Source organism: Coccinella septempunctata, chromosome 7, assembly GCF_907165205.1.
Source record: "Coccinella septempunctata chromosome 7, icCocSept1.1, whole genome shotgun sequence".
Lineage (NCBI taxonomy): Eukaryota > Metazoa > Arthropoda > Insecta > Coleoptera > Coccinellidae > Coccinella > Coccinella septempunctata.
In genome coordinates this window covers 24,570,360-24,591,532 of record NC_058195.1, presented here as the reverse complement: position 1 = coordinate 24,591,532, position 21,173 = coordinate 24,570,360, and the positions used below count along the sequence as shown (strand labels likewise).

At 35.4% G+C, this 21,173-nt stretch overlaps 1 protein-coding gene across 1 annotated transcript in view; it reads left to right on the top strand.

Annotated features, from left to right (window-relative positions):
- LOC123316425 (dynein axonemal heavy chain 3) overlaps nt 1-21,173 on the top strand; it is a 2,043,583-nt gene that overhangs the window by 501,228 nt on the left and 1,521,182 nt on the right. Inside the window, exon 16 of the mRNA XM_044902499.1 lies at nt 11,922-12,184. Within this exon, the coding sequence (XP_044758434.1) occupies nt 11,922-12,184 (263 nt within the window). The remainder of the gene's footprint in view (nt 1-11,921; nt 12,185-21,173) is intronic.

Genomic DNA, 21,173 nt, shown 5'->3' with positions numbered 1-21,173 from the left:
ATGTATGTCAAGAACAATTGATGTAGTTGTCAATAATAAAGAAACGTTAAACGTGCTAAGTTTTTCCCGAGTGATAAATACCAATCTTTATCACTATTGTTCAAGGAATTTGTACAATTTAGTGTGCGAGAAGAAAACCGACTAAGAGATGAACGGTTTGTAGGCGAATGCCCGGAACCAATATTCAAGAAGCAGTTAAGGGTTTTTGGAGGGTCTCGAGCTCAGGAGAGTGAGAATCCATACACTTGTTCCCCCTCAGGAGAGGGTGGTTCGTCTGATTTGCAGAGTTCCCCCTGCTACACCAAAAAAAAATGGCGTTTTTTCTCAATTCGAAGCTAATTTTTCAAGAATAACGGAAAAAATATAATCTGATAATTTTAGCAAGCCGAAACAATAGAAATTGGCCATAAAGTTCGCAAAAAACAGTTTTTTTGAATTATTTCCTTCCCTGGGCTTCAAATCTTTTTCGCATTCATTATGGAGTTGTAAAGCATAACATTTTCTACAAATTTTGTCCCGAACAATTTTTTCTACGTTCAAACGTTTTCGAGATATACAGGGTGTTTCATGAGTCGTTGGCCATAGCCCAATGGTGAATGCAGGTCATCCAGGCCTTTCAGAAAACTTGCTTGTTTTGTATCCTAAGACTATTTGTTTCGGAGGTACAGGGTGATTCATGAATATTGACCTATATTTGGGACAGATAACTCTGAAATGCAATGTCCGATTTCGATCAAATTTTATGGGTTTGCTCACTTCAGAAAGCTCTTCCGAACGGTTCAAGAAATATCAATATTTGCAGGGCAGTACTCAGAATATTATGATTTTTCATTCAAGACCCAAAATCTATATTTTCTACATCTCCTACAGAAATTTCGTTATTGCCATGAAAAACTACATAATTTGTTCTAAGGAATTCAGTTTTCACTTTGCATGACACACTTGTAACAAGGGAATAGGAACCGGACGAATTCATATTTTATGTCATTTTTTCGAAATGCTGTCCTGTTCTCATTCCTTCGGTGATTATATTTATTGTCCTTTGCCGAGATTCTGAATTATGAATTATTTTAAATTCTGTTAAATTCTTCTTCGTTTCAAACCCTCAGCACATACTGAGTGTTCGTAAAACAGTGTTCAAAAGTATGCAAAGTCGAGCTGTGAATTTCTTTAAAATTACATATTGAATTTAGATAAAAATGATTGAAACCCTCTTGGAAAATGTAGTCCTTAAGTGTATTTGCTTCATAACACACATAACTATTAAAATTTATTCGTCCGAGAAACCTTAAACTTTTCAATTCCTTTCATAACACAACAATGAAACCGGAACCGAACGAATTCATGTTTTATGTCATTTATTCGGAATGCGGTCCTGTTTTGATTTATTTGGTGTGCTACGGTATTTTCTGTCTTAAATTCAGTTTCTGTGATAATACAACGAAATCAATAATTTTGTAATTTACAATATCAAATTTATTATGAGACACTCAATCAGGGTTGGGTTTGATGCCTTAATAATAATAAAACTCAGGTTTCATACCTGCATACTAACCAATCTATTGACTACAGGATTAACCTTTACATGCAAAAAAAAATCCTTAATACTATAGAGTGAAATTTCATGAACAATTTTGAAAATTTTTGTACAAATGGCTATTGAAAACTAAGTAAGTGAAATACCGGCACTTAGAACAATGTTCACTATTTGTAATCAATACTGAAGTGACAACTGATAATTAAAGAAATGAATGCTACTATAACCAGGTATGATAAGGAACTTATCTTAAATCAGGATGAACTCCCCTCGCAAGTGAAACGCACCAAACCAAGTATGCAGTGAATCTTTCCTAGACAAGCTATGATCCATAAAACCAATAAGACCCAGGAGGTATGCACCATTCACCCCAAAATTTCCTTTCCAAAACTCGAACGGGTTTAAATAAGTCCAAAGGTGAAAATTACAGTACGTAAAAAAAAATCTGAGGATGAAATTAGAAAAAAAGATTTACTAGTTTTGAATTTAATTTGCATGTAACTTACCCTCGTAGTCGAGGATTTTTTCACTCAATTGCAGTTGAATAAAATTCGACTTGGCTATCCAAATTTAATTGCTAACGCCTTAATCAGCAGAATTAATTCAGCTATAAAAATACTCAAAAATGCTGTTCAATAAACTCTACTGTCTGTCGAAATTTTTAAATTCACTGCGCAACGGCTACGATGGAAAAGAACGAAATTCGAAATAAATCTAATGTAGAACTCGACTCAAGAGATAAGCGATATAAAAAAATTGAAGAAAAAAAATTAGTTGTTTACACATATTAATTCTAATGCAAAATTGAATTTAACGGATCTTATAACATGACATCTACTGGGAATGCAACATACCTCCTGCATTACAGAAATCTTTAACAAACATGATAAAACTGTAAAGAATAAAAATCGAACTGTATCAGGTGATACATATTATTCATTGTCTTCAGTCGAGATTTTAAATTTTTTTAAAATTATGTTCGAATTTTTTTCATTTTAAAGCCTCAGTTCCCACTGAGTGTGAATGAAGAAGTGACAGACACTTCTGACTTCATGAGAACATTTGCGGCAGAAGATAGAAGAAGCCTGTGCAGAAGTTAAACAAAATCACGATATGATAAGAAGGGCAATATTGATTGGCCTTAAAATCAGATTATTAACCTAATCTGGACTCCATTACGAACATCTCTTATGATACATTTTCATCGTTGAAGAATAAATTTCAATACTCATGTGTGTTTTGAAGCGAATACACTCACGATTTACATTTTCTAAGATGGTTTACATCATTTGTATCTAAATTCAACATGTAATTTCAAAAGAATTCACAGCTCGTCTTTGCATACTCTTAAACACTTTTTTACGAACACTCAGTATGTGCTGAGGGTTTAAAATGAAAAAGATTTGAACAGAATTTAAAAAAATTCAGAATCTCAGCAAAGGACCATAAATATTATCACCGAGGGAATAAAAACAAGACCGCATTTCGAAAAAATGACATGAAATATGAATTCGTCTGGTTCCTATTCCCTTGTGACAAGTGTGTCATGCGAAGGGAAAATTGAATTCCTTGAAACAAATTATGTAGTTTTTCATGGCATTAACGAAATTTCTGTAAGGGATGTAAAAAATATAGATTTTGGGGCTTGAATGAAAAATCAAGATATTCTGAGTACTGCCCTGAAAATATTGATATTTCAAGAAGCGTTTGGAAGAGGTTTCTGAAGTGAACAAACCCATAAAATTTGATCGAAATCGGACCTTGCAGTCTAGACTTATGGCTATTGCAAATTTAGGTCAATATTCATGAATCACCCCGTATCTCCGAAACTAATAGCCTTAAGATACAAAACAAGCAAGTTTTCGGAAAGGCTTGGATGACCTGCATTCACCATTAGGCTATGGCCAACGACTCATGAAACACCCTGTATGGCGATTAATGCGAGGTGTTTAGCGACACATGCTGAAGCGAAAATTCACTAGTTGGAAAATAGTACATTCTAAGGTTCAGTCACAGACAACACTAAAATTTTCGTGACTAATTTCGAAATTGTCTCCATAGAATACCTTGTCATTTTGACAATTGGATGAATGTATACTCCATTCACTTTTATTTTAGCAGTCGGTTGGCCATGGAACTTGGACACATTTCACTCTGTATAGTACGAAAATGTGGGGTTATGCCGCTCGTCAAAACATTTTTGGGTTTTGAATCAACGCTATGTTGCCCGTTTTACGTAAAAGTTTCTGTTATTACGTTTTTTATCACAATGTCGAATCTCTTCGGAAAATATGTGACAAACATAATTGAAATTTATACAAACTGATTGAAGGCATACCAAATCCAGTAATTTGTAGGGAAAATACAAGAGATCAGTATAATATCATAATATGCACTAGCTTGAGGAGAGTTAATGTTCGTTATCTTCTTTGGCTGAAGTTTGAATCCGTTGAATCAGTTGTAGATTTCAAAAATATTAACCCGAAGATGAAATGCATAAGTTTCAGTGGTTGAGAATGGGTATCTCCCGAAGAAATTAACATATAATTACAAGAATGTTAAATTCTTCAACAAAAATCATCTTGCATCAATATAAGTAAAAGGAATTGAAGGGAGTTTCAATCAAGATGAACTTCAACTTTGAACAAAAATTTCACATGAATAAACAATTAGCAGGACAACTGGCGCGTATTTGTGGCTGTTCATCTCAATGCATTGATATAATATTATTATTAATTAGGTATTTATTGGTACCTCAAGACATTTACAATGTATAGAACAAGTCAAATGAAAAATAGAAAAATCAATTTTCGGGAACTTATTCTACGATGACATTCATGGAAAATCCTGTAGTAAACTTTCCGCATTAATTCACTTAAACATAAAATTCTCAAATGCCACCACTTTTTTGGGTCTCCCAATAGAAGGAAATTCTTTATCATCCTCTTCATTCACACATGTTTCTGATGTGGAAATATTCAGCTGAAATATAAGTCGTTTAGATTCAGATGAAACATTATATAAATTCTCTATTCTCTTACATTGAAATGTTCGCTACCGTCTGACGTATTGTGGATTTTAGAATATCAGGGTATAACTATTTGAATGAGCGGACCTGAATTCTAAATAGCACTTTCTGAAACCCTGTCTCTTTTTTCAATCACTTTCGGCATTTTCGTAATATTAATTGATATAAGTTGTGGCAACGGCGTTATAATATTAACGACATTATTTCATGAGTGCCAACCTTACTCCGTTCTAGTTACAAAAACTTGAGAGAATTATTTCATGGCCAACCGACTGCTAGAATAAATGTGAATGCAGTAGAGATTAGACTGGGGTTCTAGATTGACCTTGCACTTTCGCATGTGTGGCTAAGCTTCTCGCTCTTATCGCCCTCTAACTCGAGAACGGTTAAAAGTATGTAAAATTGCTTCAGACTAAAGTTGTGTAGAATTTTATTATCTACAACTTTCATATTGAATACAAAAGCTATTCATTCATTCATTCATTGCTGTATCCCGTTGCCGTGAATGAATCTACAAAAAGACCAAAAAAAGACAAAAAAAAGTGCGAACAGACTTTTTCAGGGCTAATTGCGACTGTGTGCTCTCCTGTGACTGTAGAGTCCTAACCGTGAACTACAGATCCTACCACACTCCGGGCATGGATAGTCACTAACCAGATCTGGCCGCCGCTGTATCCTTCTCGAGTCTCCATTATAACTCTGTATCAAAGACCTCCACTGTGACCTGTCTAACGCTATTAGCTATTAGAGGTACGGGCAGGGAAATATTCGAAAAAAAAGAATTTTTATAATCTTCAAAGTGTCAGATTGAAAAAACCCCCCCTGATTAGTGTCAGATTAATGGGTCAACACGTTTACAACACCGAGATTAATCATCTGTATGAAAATCTGACAAGCTCGAGTATGTACAAGTAACGATTTTTTTTTACATTTTCGAAGGACCGCTGTGACCTTGCGTCACGTGCAAATTGTCAGTCTCTTGAAAAGTAGCTTACTTTGGGTCAAATTAACATATATTGCAAAAATCTGACACGCTGGAAATTTTGTTTTACCATTTCCTTCCGTACGGCCAGTCCCACAGCGCAAATTGTCAGATAAGCATGAATTCATTATCAGAGACACGTATGGCATATACAGTATATTAATCTGACACGCTCGAGTATGTACATCTGACGATTTTTTTTTACATCTTTGAGACCCTGCAGACGCTTTCCCCACCGCTGAAAGTGCATACATCATAAAACCTTTTTTTCTTTCTACCATATAATCCTCAAAATCCACTAGGTCTCCACGACACTCGAGTAAATCCCGATTTATCATTGTCGGCTCCTCAACTAATGGACCTGGTCGGTGGGAAACAATGACATTCTATCAATCGGTAAAGCCCCTCTATGATAATATAACGGTTTTCTTCGAATATATTTCGGTTTTCACATGGTGTTATTCTGCAACTATCAGTGGGAGAATTTCCTTTCAAACGAAGCAAAAATTAGTTTCGTTGCACATTCCCTTCAACGGCAAGAATTATGAAAGCTACTATTTTTCTTCCAACCCCACTGGTCTATCGTTACGGTATTTCTAACTATCGGTTTCAGCCTGTCAACAAACACAAACTGCGTGGTTATTGACCTCGGAGTTATTTTCTGGCATAGTGAACTTGCTAATGGTAGTTTGACGGTGGGTTAGCGCATCCACCATTTATCCAGGGTAAAATCAAAGACGGTTTACGGAACGGTACATTTAACATTCAAAAATGAATTACACGATATTACTAATCTATTTTCACCTTCTTCCTCGGTACTCGGATAGGTGACAGTGTTGGCTGTGTCGGTGTTGGCGGTACGGGGGCGGCGGGTCCCAACCGGAGGTCCAGCAGTAGCCTCTGCCCTGCTCGCTCTCGATACGGTTGATTCGGACTGTTTCAGGCCTGCTGGAGCCCTTGGTCCACTGCCGGGGAATAAGGGTGTCCCCCTAACTTGAATGGATGGATGGATCGGCAGCAACACTCCCTGGAAAGCACTCCCACAAGGTCGCACCCAGAGCAGAATTTGGCCCTGTCTCCCTGGCAGTTCTCCCTGCGTTGGCCGCCACACCTCCAGCAACTGCGGGGACCCAACCCCAGGTAAACCTGAGGTCCACAAGTCCCCACGGTCCTGGTGGCTGGCGGCTCGGTGTTAATACTGGCTTGCCTTCCTGCCTCCCCATCCGGCTCCTCCCAGTCTGCTCATAGGCTCAGAGTTGACGAGGTGCTCACTTCCGGCAGAGCTACTACTAACAGTTTTAAATGGTTTGAGTAATGTAATAAAAAAATTGAAACAAATACACCTCACAAAACATCGAGAGAAGGCGGATGGAAAACAACAGAAAGATTATTTGGAATTTCAAGATCCAATATGTGGCGAATGCATATGTGAAACGTTGATTTCTCATTACGAATTTCGATTATCAAGTTCTATCCCTGATATATATACAGGGTGTGGCGTAATGAATGGATAATATGGTACATGCAGATAGAGGACGTTATGACGGATCAGAAAAACATGTTTTATGTTCAGTAAAAGTCCCTCGGATTTCGAGATATTCGAGATTTTCGAAAATTCGAAAAAATTTCACCCATTACCACTTTTTTGGGTGGCAAGACTCCAAATGAAGGAATTTTTTCTATCTGTTTTTTGGATTGTATTCCTGGATAAATGAGCTATCGAATTTGAGTTATAATGTCTGAGACACATGCATGGTTTTTTTGTCAAACATAGATGTAACTCAAATTTCCTGTTCTGCTCATTTTTTTCCAAAGTTTAACCTGACCTGGTGTGAAAAAAAATTATGGCCACCTTTGTGCCAAATTAAGAAAAAACTGGCTGGTTTCATGGAGATTCCGAAATGGTATAACTTGCTTCATTTCCAACATTCAGTACTAAATAAATTCCTATTACAATTGGTGAAGCCCTAGTTTTGTAAATGAAAACGAGACAAAATATCAATTTTGAAACATGGTTTTATGACATTAACTTTCACAAAAGGTGTTCAAAGTGACCACCATGAGCTCTAATACATGCTCTACACCTTCTAATGAATAGTCGCTTTATTCTGCTAGCATGTCTCCTTTCATTTATTTGAAGTGCGGCCCTTTGAACACGCTCCCGGAGCTGGTCCACTGAGGTAATCGGATCTTTGTAGACCTTCTCTTTGAGGCATCCCCAGTAAAAAAAGTCAAGTGGGTTCAGATCCGGTGATCGTGGGGGCCAGGTAATTGTCCCTAATCGCCCAATCCATCTTCTGGGATAAATTTCGTCGAGATAGTCTCGAACACTACGGGCGTAATGGGCGGGGCAACCATCGTGCTGCAGCCACATTCTTCTTCTCTCTTCCAACGAAACATTTTCCAATAAAGTCGGGAGATCGCGCCTCAAAAAATTCAAATAGCTCTCTGCGGTCAATGTTCCTGGCAATTCGAATGGACCAATGATATTGCCGTTTCGAATTCCAGTCCAAAGGTTTATTTTAAATTGATACTGGGACCTTTCTTCTCTGACCAAATCAGGGTTGGTGAGCTGCCAACTATGCAGATTATGCATATTGAAATATCCGTCTTTTTTGCACGTCGACTCGTCGGTCCACAGAATATTATCGAAGAATTCGGGATCATTGTTTAGTTTTCTCAGCATGATTTCGCAGAATTCAACTCTTGCAGGATAGTCTCTTGGCAGCAAACATTGAACGCGCTGAAAATGAAATGGGTGAAGCTTCTCTCGTTTTAATATTCTGTGCACTGTTCTAGCCGATTTGCCTGTATGGCTTGCTATGGTGCGAACAGAGGTGGTCGGATCAGCCGAGACTTCATCAAGTACATCCTCTTCATTGTGTACTCGTGGCCTCCCGGAGCTCGTTCCGCCGATACCAGTTCCAGGTATCCGGCCTTCCATAAATGCATTATGCACGCGAGTAAACACTCGATAATCGGGATGGCGCGCATTAGGATATCTTTCCCGGTACAGTGCTGCAGCTCGATTGTAGTTACCACCACACTCGCCGTAGATGAAATGCATTTTAGCATACTCAGAACTAGTGTAATGTTGAGGCATTGTACTCAATGAAGTAATCCAAATCACGAAGCAAGTCAAGTCGAAGATCACAGCAAAAATCGATTATTTTCAATCTGAAGCAGGGTAAAACGATGACGTACAGAGTCGTTTGACAGCAAACTGACTTAAGAATGCTCGTTGCACGAGTGTGTCACTAAGTCGTCTTTTTTTTCAATCATGGTATGAAAGAGCAAAATAGCTTTACCGTCGGTCGGCTTATTCTCGCTGATGCAAGTAACGTCACGTGAGCTCTTATGTTATCATGTACGGAATCATTTGAAGTGATATCATGCGTCAAAATGCACTGATACAATCAATGTAGCTCTAGACAGTTGATAACCCATTAAATACATGTACTAACTTTAAACCACATTTTTTTGAGGTGCCGTGACTTGCCATGATAACGCGTGAGCTCATGTGACGCAATTTGTTGCCGCCTTACCTGACAGAGAGGTCTTTTTTTTCAATTCAATGGGCTATAAAGGGCATTGTGGCTAAAAATTTAAAAACAAGGTTTACAAAATAGGCCTTCATCCATTGTAATAGGAATTTTTCTAGTATTGAATGTTGGAAATAAATCGAGTTATACCATTTCGGAATCTCCATGAAACCGGCCAGTGTTTTCCTAATTTGGCATTAAGGTGACCATATTTTTTTTTACACCAGGTCAGGTTAAACTTTAGAAAAAAACAAGCAAACCAGGAAATTTGAGTTACATCTTTGTTTGAAGAAAAAACTATGCATGCGCCTCAAAAATGATAACTTATATTCGATAGCTAATTTATCCAGAAATACAATTCAGAAAACAGATAGAAACAATTCCTTCATTTGGAGTCTTGGCACCCAAAAAAGTGGTAATGGGTGAAATTCTTTCGAATTTTCTAAAATCTCGAATATCTAGAAAACCGAGGGACTTTTACTGAACATAAAATATTTTTTTCTGAACCGTCCCAACGTCCTCTACCGGCAATTACCATATTATCCATTCATTACGCCACACCCTGTATATATATATATATATATATATATATATATATATATATATATATATATATATATATATATATATATTTCAACATTAATAGTCTATGATTATATATTCAGTTTATTAGTTAAGGGTATAACGACTAATTTGATGGGAATCGAAAAATATGGAGTTTCTTTCTGATTGTTCTAACAGGTACTTATATATGATACTTAATTTGTTTGTGTCTGTTTTTTTATTGATGGCATTTCCTTGTTTATTTATCTCTATCATTTCTAATATAATTCTTTTTTGGTAATTTTTTTCTATCCTCAATACTTTCACATCCTGGAAATTAATTTCGTGATTTGAATTGAAAGCATGTGTTGCTAACGCACATCTCTCATGATGTTTTGTTATATCTGATTTATGTAACGCTAGCCTGCTTTTCAACCACTGAGATGTTTGTCCGATATATCTTCCTTCACAGTTTTGTTTATGAAATTGAGTGTGAAAACTGTGAAGGAAGATATATCGGACAAACATCTCAGTGGTTGAAAAGCAGGCTAGCGTTACATAAATCAGATATAACAAAACATCATGAGAGATGTGCGTTAGCAACACATGCTTTCAATTCAAATCACGAAATTAATTTCCAGGATGTGAAAGTATTGAGGATAGAAAAAAATTACCAAAAAAGAATTATATTAGAAATGATAGAGATAAATAAACAAGGAAATGCCATCAATAAAAAAACAGACACAAACAAATTAAGTATCATATATAAGTACCTGTTAGAACAATCAGAAAGAAACTCCATATTTTTCGATGGTCCAGTCGATGGTTAGATGTCAAGTGTCATATAGAAATACTAAATTGACACAAAAAGTAAATAATCAAAAAATATTTGTTCGGTAACTCGGTGATGTCCAGTAAAATTGATTTTATGTTTAAAGACCAAATGTTTGAAGCTTTGGAGAACTCCTATATTATATAAGCTCATACTCAGTGAGTTTGGAAAGAAAACAAAAATGAATTGTGAAATTTATGTATATGTTTGTATATCAGAAGCCCTGATGAAGAATAAAATAAATATTCGAAAGCTTGGCATAGAATGAAGAGTTTGACTTAAAAATTCTCCCATCAAATTAGTCGTTATACCCTTAACTAATAAACTGAATATATATATATATATATATATATATATATATATCAGGGATAGAATATATATATATATATATATCCCTGATATATATATATATATGTGCCCTGATCTGAATGCGTTTCCAGACTTCTCAATTCGTCATACGTCTGACGTTCGCAAAGCGAATCGGCGTACTGAATTAGGGAAAATATGGGACATATGCAATTATCTTCGTCTTGGTTTCTATCTGGAGGGGATTGAATCGGACACCGTTTCATATTGGGTGGCGCTCTGGGTAAATGTATATTACCTAGTAGAACATGCCAATATTGAATAAAGTTCCATCAATTCCAAACGTTCTCCACCGTAGAAAAATGCTATGTTGCTCTGATGAGGCCAAATGAGGCCGAAACCATGGTCAGCATCTGCTTTTCTTCGGTGGAGCGTACTCCATTTGGGGCCTTGACGATGGCAAATTGGCTAGTTCAATTCATATCGTAACTCTTGTCGATATTCATATCGTCGGGTGGTATGCATCTGAATTTATCCTTATTATTTTATTCATTGCCTCCCCGTTTAGGCGTGATCATTCTTCATTATTATATTCAGATATCGATTGAAATTTATTCTGGGAGGATTCTGCATTTCTCAATAAACTTTTTAGGGTTTTCACTCCCAATCTCTGAAACAAAATCAATTCAAAAATGAAATAAACGATTTGTTCCTGCGTAAATTCTTGCACTTATTGGTCAGGAGCAAATCAACTAGAAAAAATTGTTGCTTGACAATGAACTGAAAATAAAGAACGTTGAAATTATAATTTTATATTGTAACGTTTCGAAGTCTATATCAGACTCCTGCATCAGACGTCTGAGTGAAAACTCTAAAAAGTTTATTAAGAAATATTATCTTATCTGGAGCCTGATCGTGAGAGGATATTCAGTTCGTCTTCCATCAGGGCAACTTCTTTGCATCGAATTGTTTTTGATATATTGTTCATTTTTACATGAAACTAGTTGGGTAGATCTTCGTGCGATCCGGTTCGTTTTTTTACCATCAGAAAAATATTATCCGCCATCAGTTTTGCCGTCTATATCTAGTTAAACAAATTGTTCTGCAATCAAAATCGCATATGGCTTTCTTTAATATAATTATTATCGTAGAATCAAGCGACGTGGATGTACTTGGAGCCCATATTCAGTTCGGAAGATATAATGAGACAAATGCCAACTGAAGCAAGAAATTTCAAGACTGTGGACAAGATGTGGAGAGCCGTGATGGCGAATACAATTCAAGATACTAGAGTACTCGTAGCTACAGATTACAAGAGCTTATTGATCATTTTAAGAGAAAACAATCGTCTATTGGATGAAATTCAGAAAGGATTGAACGATTACTTAGAAAAGAAAAGGCTGTTTTTTCCGAGGTGAGTATTCTACATCTCCAATTAGGATCTCTCCATTGAAAATGTTCTTGTATATCCTTTTATTATTGCTATATTGCATGCTTTGGAACTAACCAGTTAGTCCATTGTACCTACTCTGTTCATCTGTCTCTTGGTAGGCAGAAAAAAATGCAAAATGTCTTTTTGACAAATTCTATATGAATATAAATGATCGGTGTTATTTTCAACCCATAATAATAAAGTTATGAGATCTGAAAAAAGTGTGTGAGTACCATCTACTTAGTGCTTTATATTATGCATGTATGTTTTATGACGCAGTGTTTTCTAGAATGCGTAAAAAATATTAAAAACTGTCAACTCGCCATCGCCTTCCAAAGGCTGCATCTTGGAAGGGAGGTCGTTTTAGAAAAAAAATTTATAGGAACTACCCCTGCTTATTTTCATCGAGGAATCATCTCCTTGATTCCTCTTGCATTTGTTTATATACATCAACCTGTTCACATACAACCTGTATATTTATACTCTTCGCTTTCCTAAGGGTTTCGATCTCTGTTAGTAAAAAAAAATATCTTTTTCCTCTTGCCAAGCTTTCGGATTATTTTATCCCATCCTCAGGGCTACTACAAAGGTTTTTTCAGTCAATACAATGATGAAATAATATAGACAACACGAAACTTACAGAAATTGAGATTTCTATAACTATTACAAATGATATTTTCGATGTAATTTTTTAAAACAATATTAATCAGCATACAATCGTCCATTTAATTGCGTACCAATTTTTTTCAACTTTGACATTTGGGATTTGAAAATGACAACTTTAGTTTTTTGGACTTGGTTCTATAATTTCTTAACCAGTCTGATACTCTCTTCTCTCTCAATTAATCAATTACATTAGAATTCTCGAAAATATTAAAGAAAAACGAGAAATACATATACAATATACAGGGTGTTTCATCATAAACTGGACAAACATATATGGTGGGTAAATGACAGCGACAGAATCATTTTTGCCTTATGACATATACCCCGTTTTCGACGCATAAGCGAGATACAGGGTGTTCAACATCGTATTTGAGCAATATTCTAATGAGTGTGGTCAGTTAGGTATAAACCACAAAGTAATGGTTTCTGGTCACATCGGAGTATTTTTGAGTGCTCAATTCAGAAAAGATGAAGAATTCTAAAAAAAATCAAAATGGCGGAAAACCTTCAAAGTTCGTGATTTTTTTTTCGGTTGCCAAATTGAATTTCATTTTATGAATGGACACAATTTTAGAACAATTCCTGTGAAGAAATTTTTTCATGAATCGAACGCAACTCTTTCTTCACATGTCTCGAGCGAAAAAAAATTCCACCCGAAATTGTTGAAACTTTTTCCGATTGTACTTCCTTTTATACCTAACACGAATATGGAAACCGAATCGAAAAATATCAAACTGTTTCTTTACAGCATCGGTCCAAATATCTCGTAGGAACCTCTAACATAATTAAACAAACAACTGGTTGAGCTTTGGGGACCAAAATTTTTGAATTGAGCTGTTGAAACATTACAGATGGTAATATTTTTCGGCAGCTCAATTCAAAAATTTTGGGCCTCAAAGCCCAACCAGTTTTTTTCTAATTATGTTAAAGGTTCCTACATGAAGGTTTTCACCATTTTGAATTTTTTTTAGATTTCTTCATTTTTTCTGAATTGAGCACTCAAAAATACTCCATTTTTTATCCCCGAACTTGATTATTCCTGACGTAGAATTTTCTTTGTACATGACTCCTTCTGATGTTTCATTTTGTGTTTCATCATTCTCCTCTATTTCATTCATGTCATCATCCAGTTGTTCCTGTACTTCTTTTCGAATATAATATTCTGTGAAATCTAATTCCTCCTGATTTCGTCTATCTGCTGATTGTTCCATTGATATTGCATTTGTTCCCTTTTTTCTTTCCATGCTCTCTGCACACTCTTTAATTTTTCTTTCTATTTCCATACCACTTCGACCAAATTTCCCAAATTGTTCATCCACTTTGTTGGAATGCTCATCAAATTTCTTAGAAAGTTCATCGAATTTCTGGTTCATATATTCTCTCATCTTCAAAATAAAATGCAGTATAATGGAATTATTGCTTTCTTGAGCTCCAGCTACATTCCTGTTTCTGGATTCCATATTTTGAGTTTTCCTATCACTCAAATTGCCACACGTTGGTTGCGACATTTTGTTAAGATCCGTTTTATTACCTTTTATTTTTTTATTATAAATTAATTTGTAATTCAAATCAACGAAATCGCAACTTAAAAAACTATTCAATTCTCAACTATAAAATAAGTGACTTTTCTCGAAAATATTCTGACTGACAATTCCATATCTTTTTTTTAAATCTCCATGCCTACCCAAAATTTCCTAAGACAGCAAACTAAACGAAATTATTTTTAGAAAACTTAAACCATAACAAAATCCCCAAAATTAAAATATTTATTCCCCAAATTGAAAATTTTGGGAATGAACATTTTAAATTTAACAAATTGTATTATACACACACCAAAAAAAAATTCATTAATTATTAACCTAAATCTTTTTTCTTGAACATTTTATGATTTCTCCATTTTTTTTCTATTTTTTCTCCTTAAATCACTCTCTCCAATCCATTCCACTCCCTCTCTCACTCTTTGGATGATATTCACCCATTTTCTGTTCCTTGTATAATTCCACAACAGGACAGTGAATTTTGCTTTTACTTTTCCATTGAAATTCCATTTTTTATCCCCTAACTTGATTATTCCTGACGTAGAATTTTCTTTGTACATGACTCCTTCTGATGTTTCATTTTGTGTTTCATCATTCTCCTCTATTTCATTCATGTCATCATCCAGTTGTTCCTGTACTTCTTTTCGAATATAATATTCTGTGAAATCTAATTCCTCCTGATTTCGTCTATCTGCTGATTGTTCCATTGATATTGCATTTGTTCCCTTTTTTCTTTCCATGCTCTCTGCACACTCTTTAATTTTTCTTTCTATTTCCATACCACTTCGACCAAATTTCCCAAATTGTTCATCCACTTTGTTGGAATGCTCATCAAATTTCTTAGAAAGTTCATCGAATTTCTGGTTCATATATTCTCTCATCTTCAAAATAAAATGCAGTATAATGGAATTATTGCTTTCTTGAGCTCCAGCTACACTCCTGTTTCTGGATTCCATATTTTGAGTTTTCCTATCACTCAAATTGCCACACGCTGGTTGCGCCATTTTGTTAAAATCCGTTTTATTACCTTTTATTTTTTTATTATAAATTAATTTGTAATTCAAATCAACGAAATCGCAACTTAAAAAACTATTCAATTCTCAACTATAAAATAAGTGACTTTTCTCGAAAATATTCTGACTGACAATTCCATATCTTTTTTTTTAAATCTCCATGCCTACCCAAAATTTCCTAAGACAGCAAACTAAACGAAATTATTTTTAGAAAACTTAAACCATAACAAGGGGTTTATTATACTTTTATTTTATATTATAAATCAATTTGTTATTCACATTAACGGAATCGCAACTCGAAAATGAATTTCAATGCTCAACTAAAATAAGTGACTTTTCTCAAATTTATTCTGACTGACAATCTATATCTTTTTTTCATGTCTCCATGCCTACCCAAAATTTCCTAACACAGCAAACTAAACGAAAGCTTGAGTAAACGGAACAAAGAATTTCCTTCTCTGACTACTTTCCCGATACTTACTTTACCTTATATATATATATTTATATATATATATATATATATATTTATATAATAAAAACGCAAGTTGTATCGTGGGCGAAAGCTTTTATTTACAAAGTAAAATGGCCGACGGTTATCTCGCACGTGGCGGTGCTCTAACAAAGGATCAGGTTAAAAGCGTACCACTCGGCAAGGAAGCTCGGGTAATTCTGTCTTAGACCTATGCATAGAGAAAGCAGGTTACATAGAAGCACAGAGCATGGGTTCTATACTCTTATTCTTCCTTTGACATTCATCATCGGACATTATCATTATATTATAAAGGGGATCAAAATTAACATTTGCTAACACGGCCATACTGACCATTGAAACGTCCTCGTTTCGCTTATCTTAATAACAAACAACTTTGTTAAAGAGAATTTGTAAAAATAAAACAGTTTAATCTTGAGTACATGGCTCTGTTCGATGCGCTGGCTCGCGCTGTGGCATTATTATAGGTGGAAAAAAGAGCCAAGCGAGAAAAAACCACCACCGCTTACATGCTCATAAGTTGAATGTAAATTAGAACTGAATAGCCAAGAATGAAATAAAATCAAACCTTGCTAACCAAAAGAAACTCCTATCAGACTATAGCATTGCTCAGAGGTATACCACACAGGACTTCGCCTAAGTCACGGGCATGCGTGTCAATACTACAGTTCAGATAAAATAAAAGCGAAACCAAAAACAATAAAGTGTGAATTATCATGATCTACCATAGCATTGCTCAGAGGTATACCACACAGGACTTCGCCTAAGTCACGGGCATGCGTGTCAATACTACGGTTCAGATAAAATAAAAGCAAAACTAAAAACGATAAACTGTAACACCTGTTACACCAGAAAACAAAAATAAGCGAACCTCCCTGGTCTTCGCAATGACATGAAAACCATTTAAAGAAGCTAATATCTCAAGGCTATTAAGTTCTGAGCATATTAATTCAACTCAAATCGTATAAAACAGTATAAGCTTTTGTAGTGCAATGATAGATACAAACATTAAACAGTTAACATTTTCACAGTTTCTGTTAGATACACTGTCACATTGAAAATTTCACAATTCACAAGAATCTTCAGGCCAAATTCTTAATTGTTCCTGGCCTGCCGTGGTCGTTCTATTCTGGCCGCCTATCCTTTTCAGTACATATCGATCATTCGGTAAGACAGCCTTGATTTCAAAAGGGCCAATAAATTTTGGCTTCAACTTTCCTTCATTAGATAGTTGTGTCACTTCCATTACAACTTTTTGGTTAACTTCAAACGGGTAACTAGCTTTTCGGGTTTCATCGAATTTCCTCTTTGTATGCTTGGTTGCAACATTGAGCTTCTCCCTAAGAGCTTCTTTATTGACTTCTATTGGCTTTACTACTATATCGCTTAATAGGTTCATGGTAGCTATTAATCGTTTATTCGCGTTTTTCATCAAAACAGCTGGGGCATACCCTGTCGATTTATTAACTGTATTATTCAAGTCATCTTCGACTTTCGGTAGGGCTTGGAACCATAATTTCTCTTCCTTTTCGTTAAGAATGCACCTCAATGCATTGAAAACAGTTCTCATAACTCGTTCGACTTTTCCGTTTCCTCGTGGTAGTCCTGTGGCGATGAAATGCAATTTTACACCTTCTGTCTCAAGAAATTGCTTGAATTTCGATGATATGAATGCAGTTCCTCTGTCTGCTATTATTCTCTTCGGTTTTCCCAATTCTGCAAATGCCTTCTGTAGACCTTTTATACTTTCTTCCGTAGTTCTTTGCTTCAACGGGCATAGTTTGATGAATCGTGTGGAACCATCGACAATTACTAAGATCTGGGTGCATCCAAAAGATTTCACTAATGGTCCTGCGTGATCTATGTGCCACGTATCCAATTTTTCAATTGGGACATCAGTAAGTTGACAAAAGCCAGCTCTTTTGCCAGTATGAGATTTGCCAACTGTGCAGGACCGGCAGCTTCGTACATATTTGCGAACGGTCTTACTCAGTCATGGCCAAATCAAATCTTCTTTCATTTTGGCAATCATCTTCTCAAATCCTATATGGGAAGACTCGTCATGGTACAGCTTCATGATCTCCAGTCTCGCCAACTTTGGAACAAAACATCTGGCTGGATCAGTTCTCCTTGCCCTCCAATAAACGGTTCCGTCTTGTACTGAGAATTCCTCTTCATGTAAACTTCCATCTAGTAGTCCTATGCAGAAGGGGTCTGCCTTTTGCCATTCTCTGATAGATTGCGGAGAACCTGTAACATTACAGAGCGCCAGTATGTTGTTCTCACAGGGAACATTTTTACTAAGATAATCAACTTGCTTCATTTTTTCACCAGGACGATATTCTATCTCAAAATCAAAGTCCTGCAACCGAATCCACCAACGAGCTACTCTTGGAAGCAATTCCTTCTTTAGGGCTGTGGCTCTTACGGAATTACAATCGGTAAAAATTTTAAATTTAATGCCATACAAGTAATTTCGAAAATAGCTAGTGGCCGCTACAATGGCCAGCGTTTCAAGATACGAGTGATATTTAGATTCTACAAGAGTTGTTTTTCGACTAAAATAGGCTACCGGGTGTGTTTTTTTTCTCCGAATCTGTTTGCATTAAAATTCCTCCAATTCCAACAGCGCTAGCATCTGTATGAAGTTCAGTTTCCCAATCAGGATTGAAGATCCTTAGTATTGGTTTTTGCGTGAGTCGTGTTATAACTTCTGAGCGGATATTTTTACATTGCTCAGTCCATTTAAACTCAGAGCTTTTTCTTAGTAGAGAAGAAATTGGAGCGGTGAGTGTGGCAAAATTTTTTATAAACCTTCTAAAATAACTAGCAAGACCCAAAAATTGTCGTACACCTTTCACATCCACTGGTTGAGGGGTATTTTTGAGAGATTCTATTTTACTCGGACTAGGTTTTACAGTTCCTTTTTCTATTACTACGCCTAGAAATTCTATCGATATTTTGAAGAATTCACATTTTTCATAATTTAAAGTGAATCCGCATTGAGATAATCGAGTTATAATTTTCTTCAGATTGTCGAGACCTTCTTCAATATTTTCACAGGGGCAAAGTACATCATCGACATAAACTAAAGCAATTATGTCTTTATAGTCTCCTAGAGCTTTATCAATAGCTGATTGGTAACATGGTGGCGAATTAATAAAACCAAAGGGCATTCTATTATACTCATAAAGTCCATCAGGGGTTATGAAGGCTGTGTGTGTTTTGAACTTTCTTCAATTTCAATTTGGTGGAAACCTGACTTCATATCGAGCTTCGAATAATATTTGGCGTTTGCTAATAGGTCTATTTGATTTTGAATTCTCGGCAAAGGATAATTAATTCGAAGGACCTTTTTGTTCAATTCTCTATAGTCTACGCACAATCGTATCTCACCATTACGTTTCCTAACTAGCACAATGGGACTTGCATAATTTGATTCGCTAGGACTAACCCAGCGAACACAAAAACATCTCAGAGATGTTAAAAGTAAGAGATTTCGAGACATTGAACATCCACTGCGATGTTCTGTTCATACATGAATAGAACTTTTATAGAACAGCCAATGTCCGCCGCAGGCGGCTATTATATGGATGTCCCTGGGATGTCACAAAAAGAACTACTCAGAAGATTTTTTTGATAGCCTTTTCATGTACACAATAGAACATTTCTAAAGCGCTTTGCGCACACGAAATCGCTGTTTGTAAGACTTTATATGAAATTCTGTTGTGAGGCCTTTTTTCTTTCATTTGAATGTTTGAGGATACCACATTCTATTTTAAATGAACTACAAAGTTTTTAAATGAAATACAGAATACTATATAAGAATAAAAATATTTTAATGATACTTCAACAGGTACAAAAGGAAAAGAAATCACATTTCACATAAAAAATTGAACAAAAAAAACAATTGATAAATATTATACTACAGAAAGGGAGAATAAACAAAAAAATATATCACATTCAATAAAACAAACATAAATAACCAAAAAGAAATATCACATTTAACATAAAAAAAACAGAAATAATAGAAAACAAACTGATTATAATTTTAGATGTACCGAAAGGGAAAAAAATTTATGAAAAATTTATTTTCCCTTCATTTTATCGTCCCTCCTCCTCTGCCTAATATGCCTAAACCAATCTTTGGCATAGAGTTCGAATACTTTCCTAGTGATTTGGAATTTTTTATGGATCACATCTACAAAATAAAAACAATTCAAACAATTAATTCACAAAATATATGAAGGTTAAGATGATTTTTTCCAATTAAAATAACAGAGAAAATAGCTGCATGAAAGGATCTGGAAGATTTGAGTTGTATATAGCTCCTGACCGGGTTGATTTGCGAAACGATTTTATTTATTTAATTATTTGTACTGGTATTCAAAGATGGAACAATTTAAAGGAGTTTTCAAAAACAAGAACTTTTCTGGGACAATTTGAATTATTTTTTGATTCACAAGTGATGAATGATTATTATCATCGCCGGAAGAGTAATCTTACAAAATATTCTGGGAATTATCAACGGCAGAGATAGATTATCGAAATATGTTGAAATCCTCGATGATATGGCTTCAAACATTATAAAGTTATTTCTTGAATAATTATAATAACCTTCCATATACCATTCGATTATTCCAACCAAAATACAATGATCTCTTATACCTAGTCCCAAATACACAAATAATATTAACCACGCAGCGTGGATTCTTTTGAGGTTATATGTATGTTTCTGGACATTATACTATACATTTGATTCATGTAATACTTACTTATTAATTGTATTTGGTTACTATGAAGAGATCGATCCTAAATTCACAATCAAAACCAACACAGAAGTAGTTAATATTATACAAATCACCAATCAACTTTTAACTCCGAACAGTCCACAGTCCAAACTACGAAGAAAGTGAAAATGGCGGCAAAATGAAATAGGTGAATTGTATATTGTTTATTTGGAATAAACCTCCCAAGGCAAACTATGCGACTCCAAGAGAGGATATCCACACGTTTACATTATTTTCAACACGACAGTACCTCTCAGTAGGTAGACGAAGAAATGCCACAGATGGCACAGAACAGAACAAATAAAGATTTCCAATAGCCTTTGGAGACCTCTTTGGGAAGTGCATATTACGTTTCAAAGAAACATCCTCATGCCAACATTTTCGAAACATCCCAAAACATCCCAGGGATGTTTGTGCTCGCTGGGAATGATGCCAGATTCTAGTTGTTTTTTGATTATTTCTTTAACTCTCAGT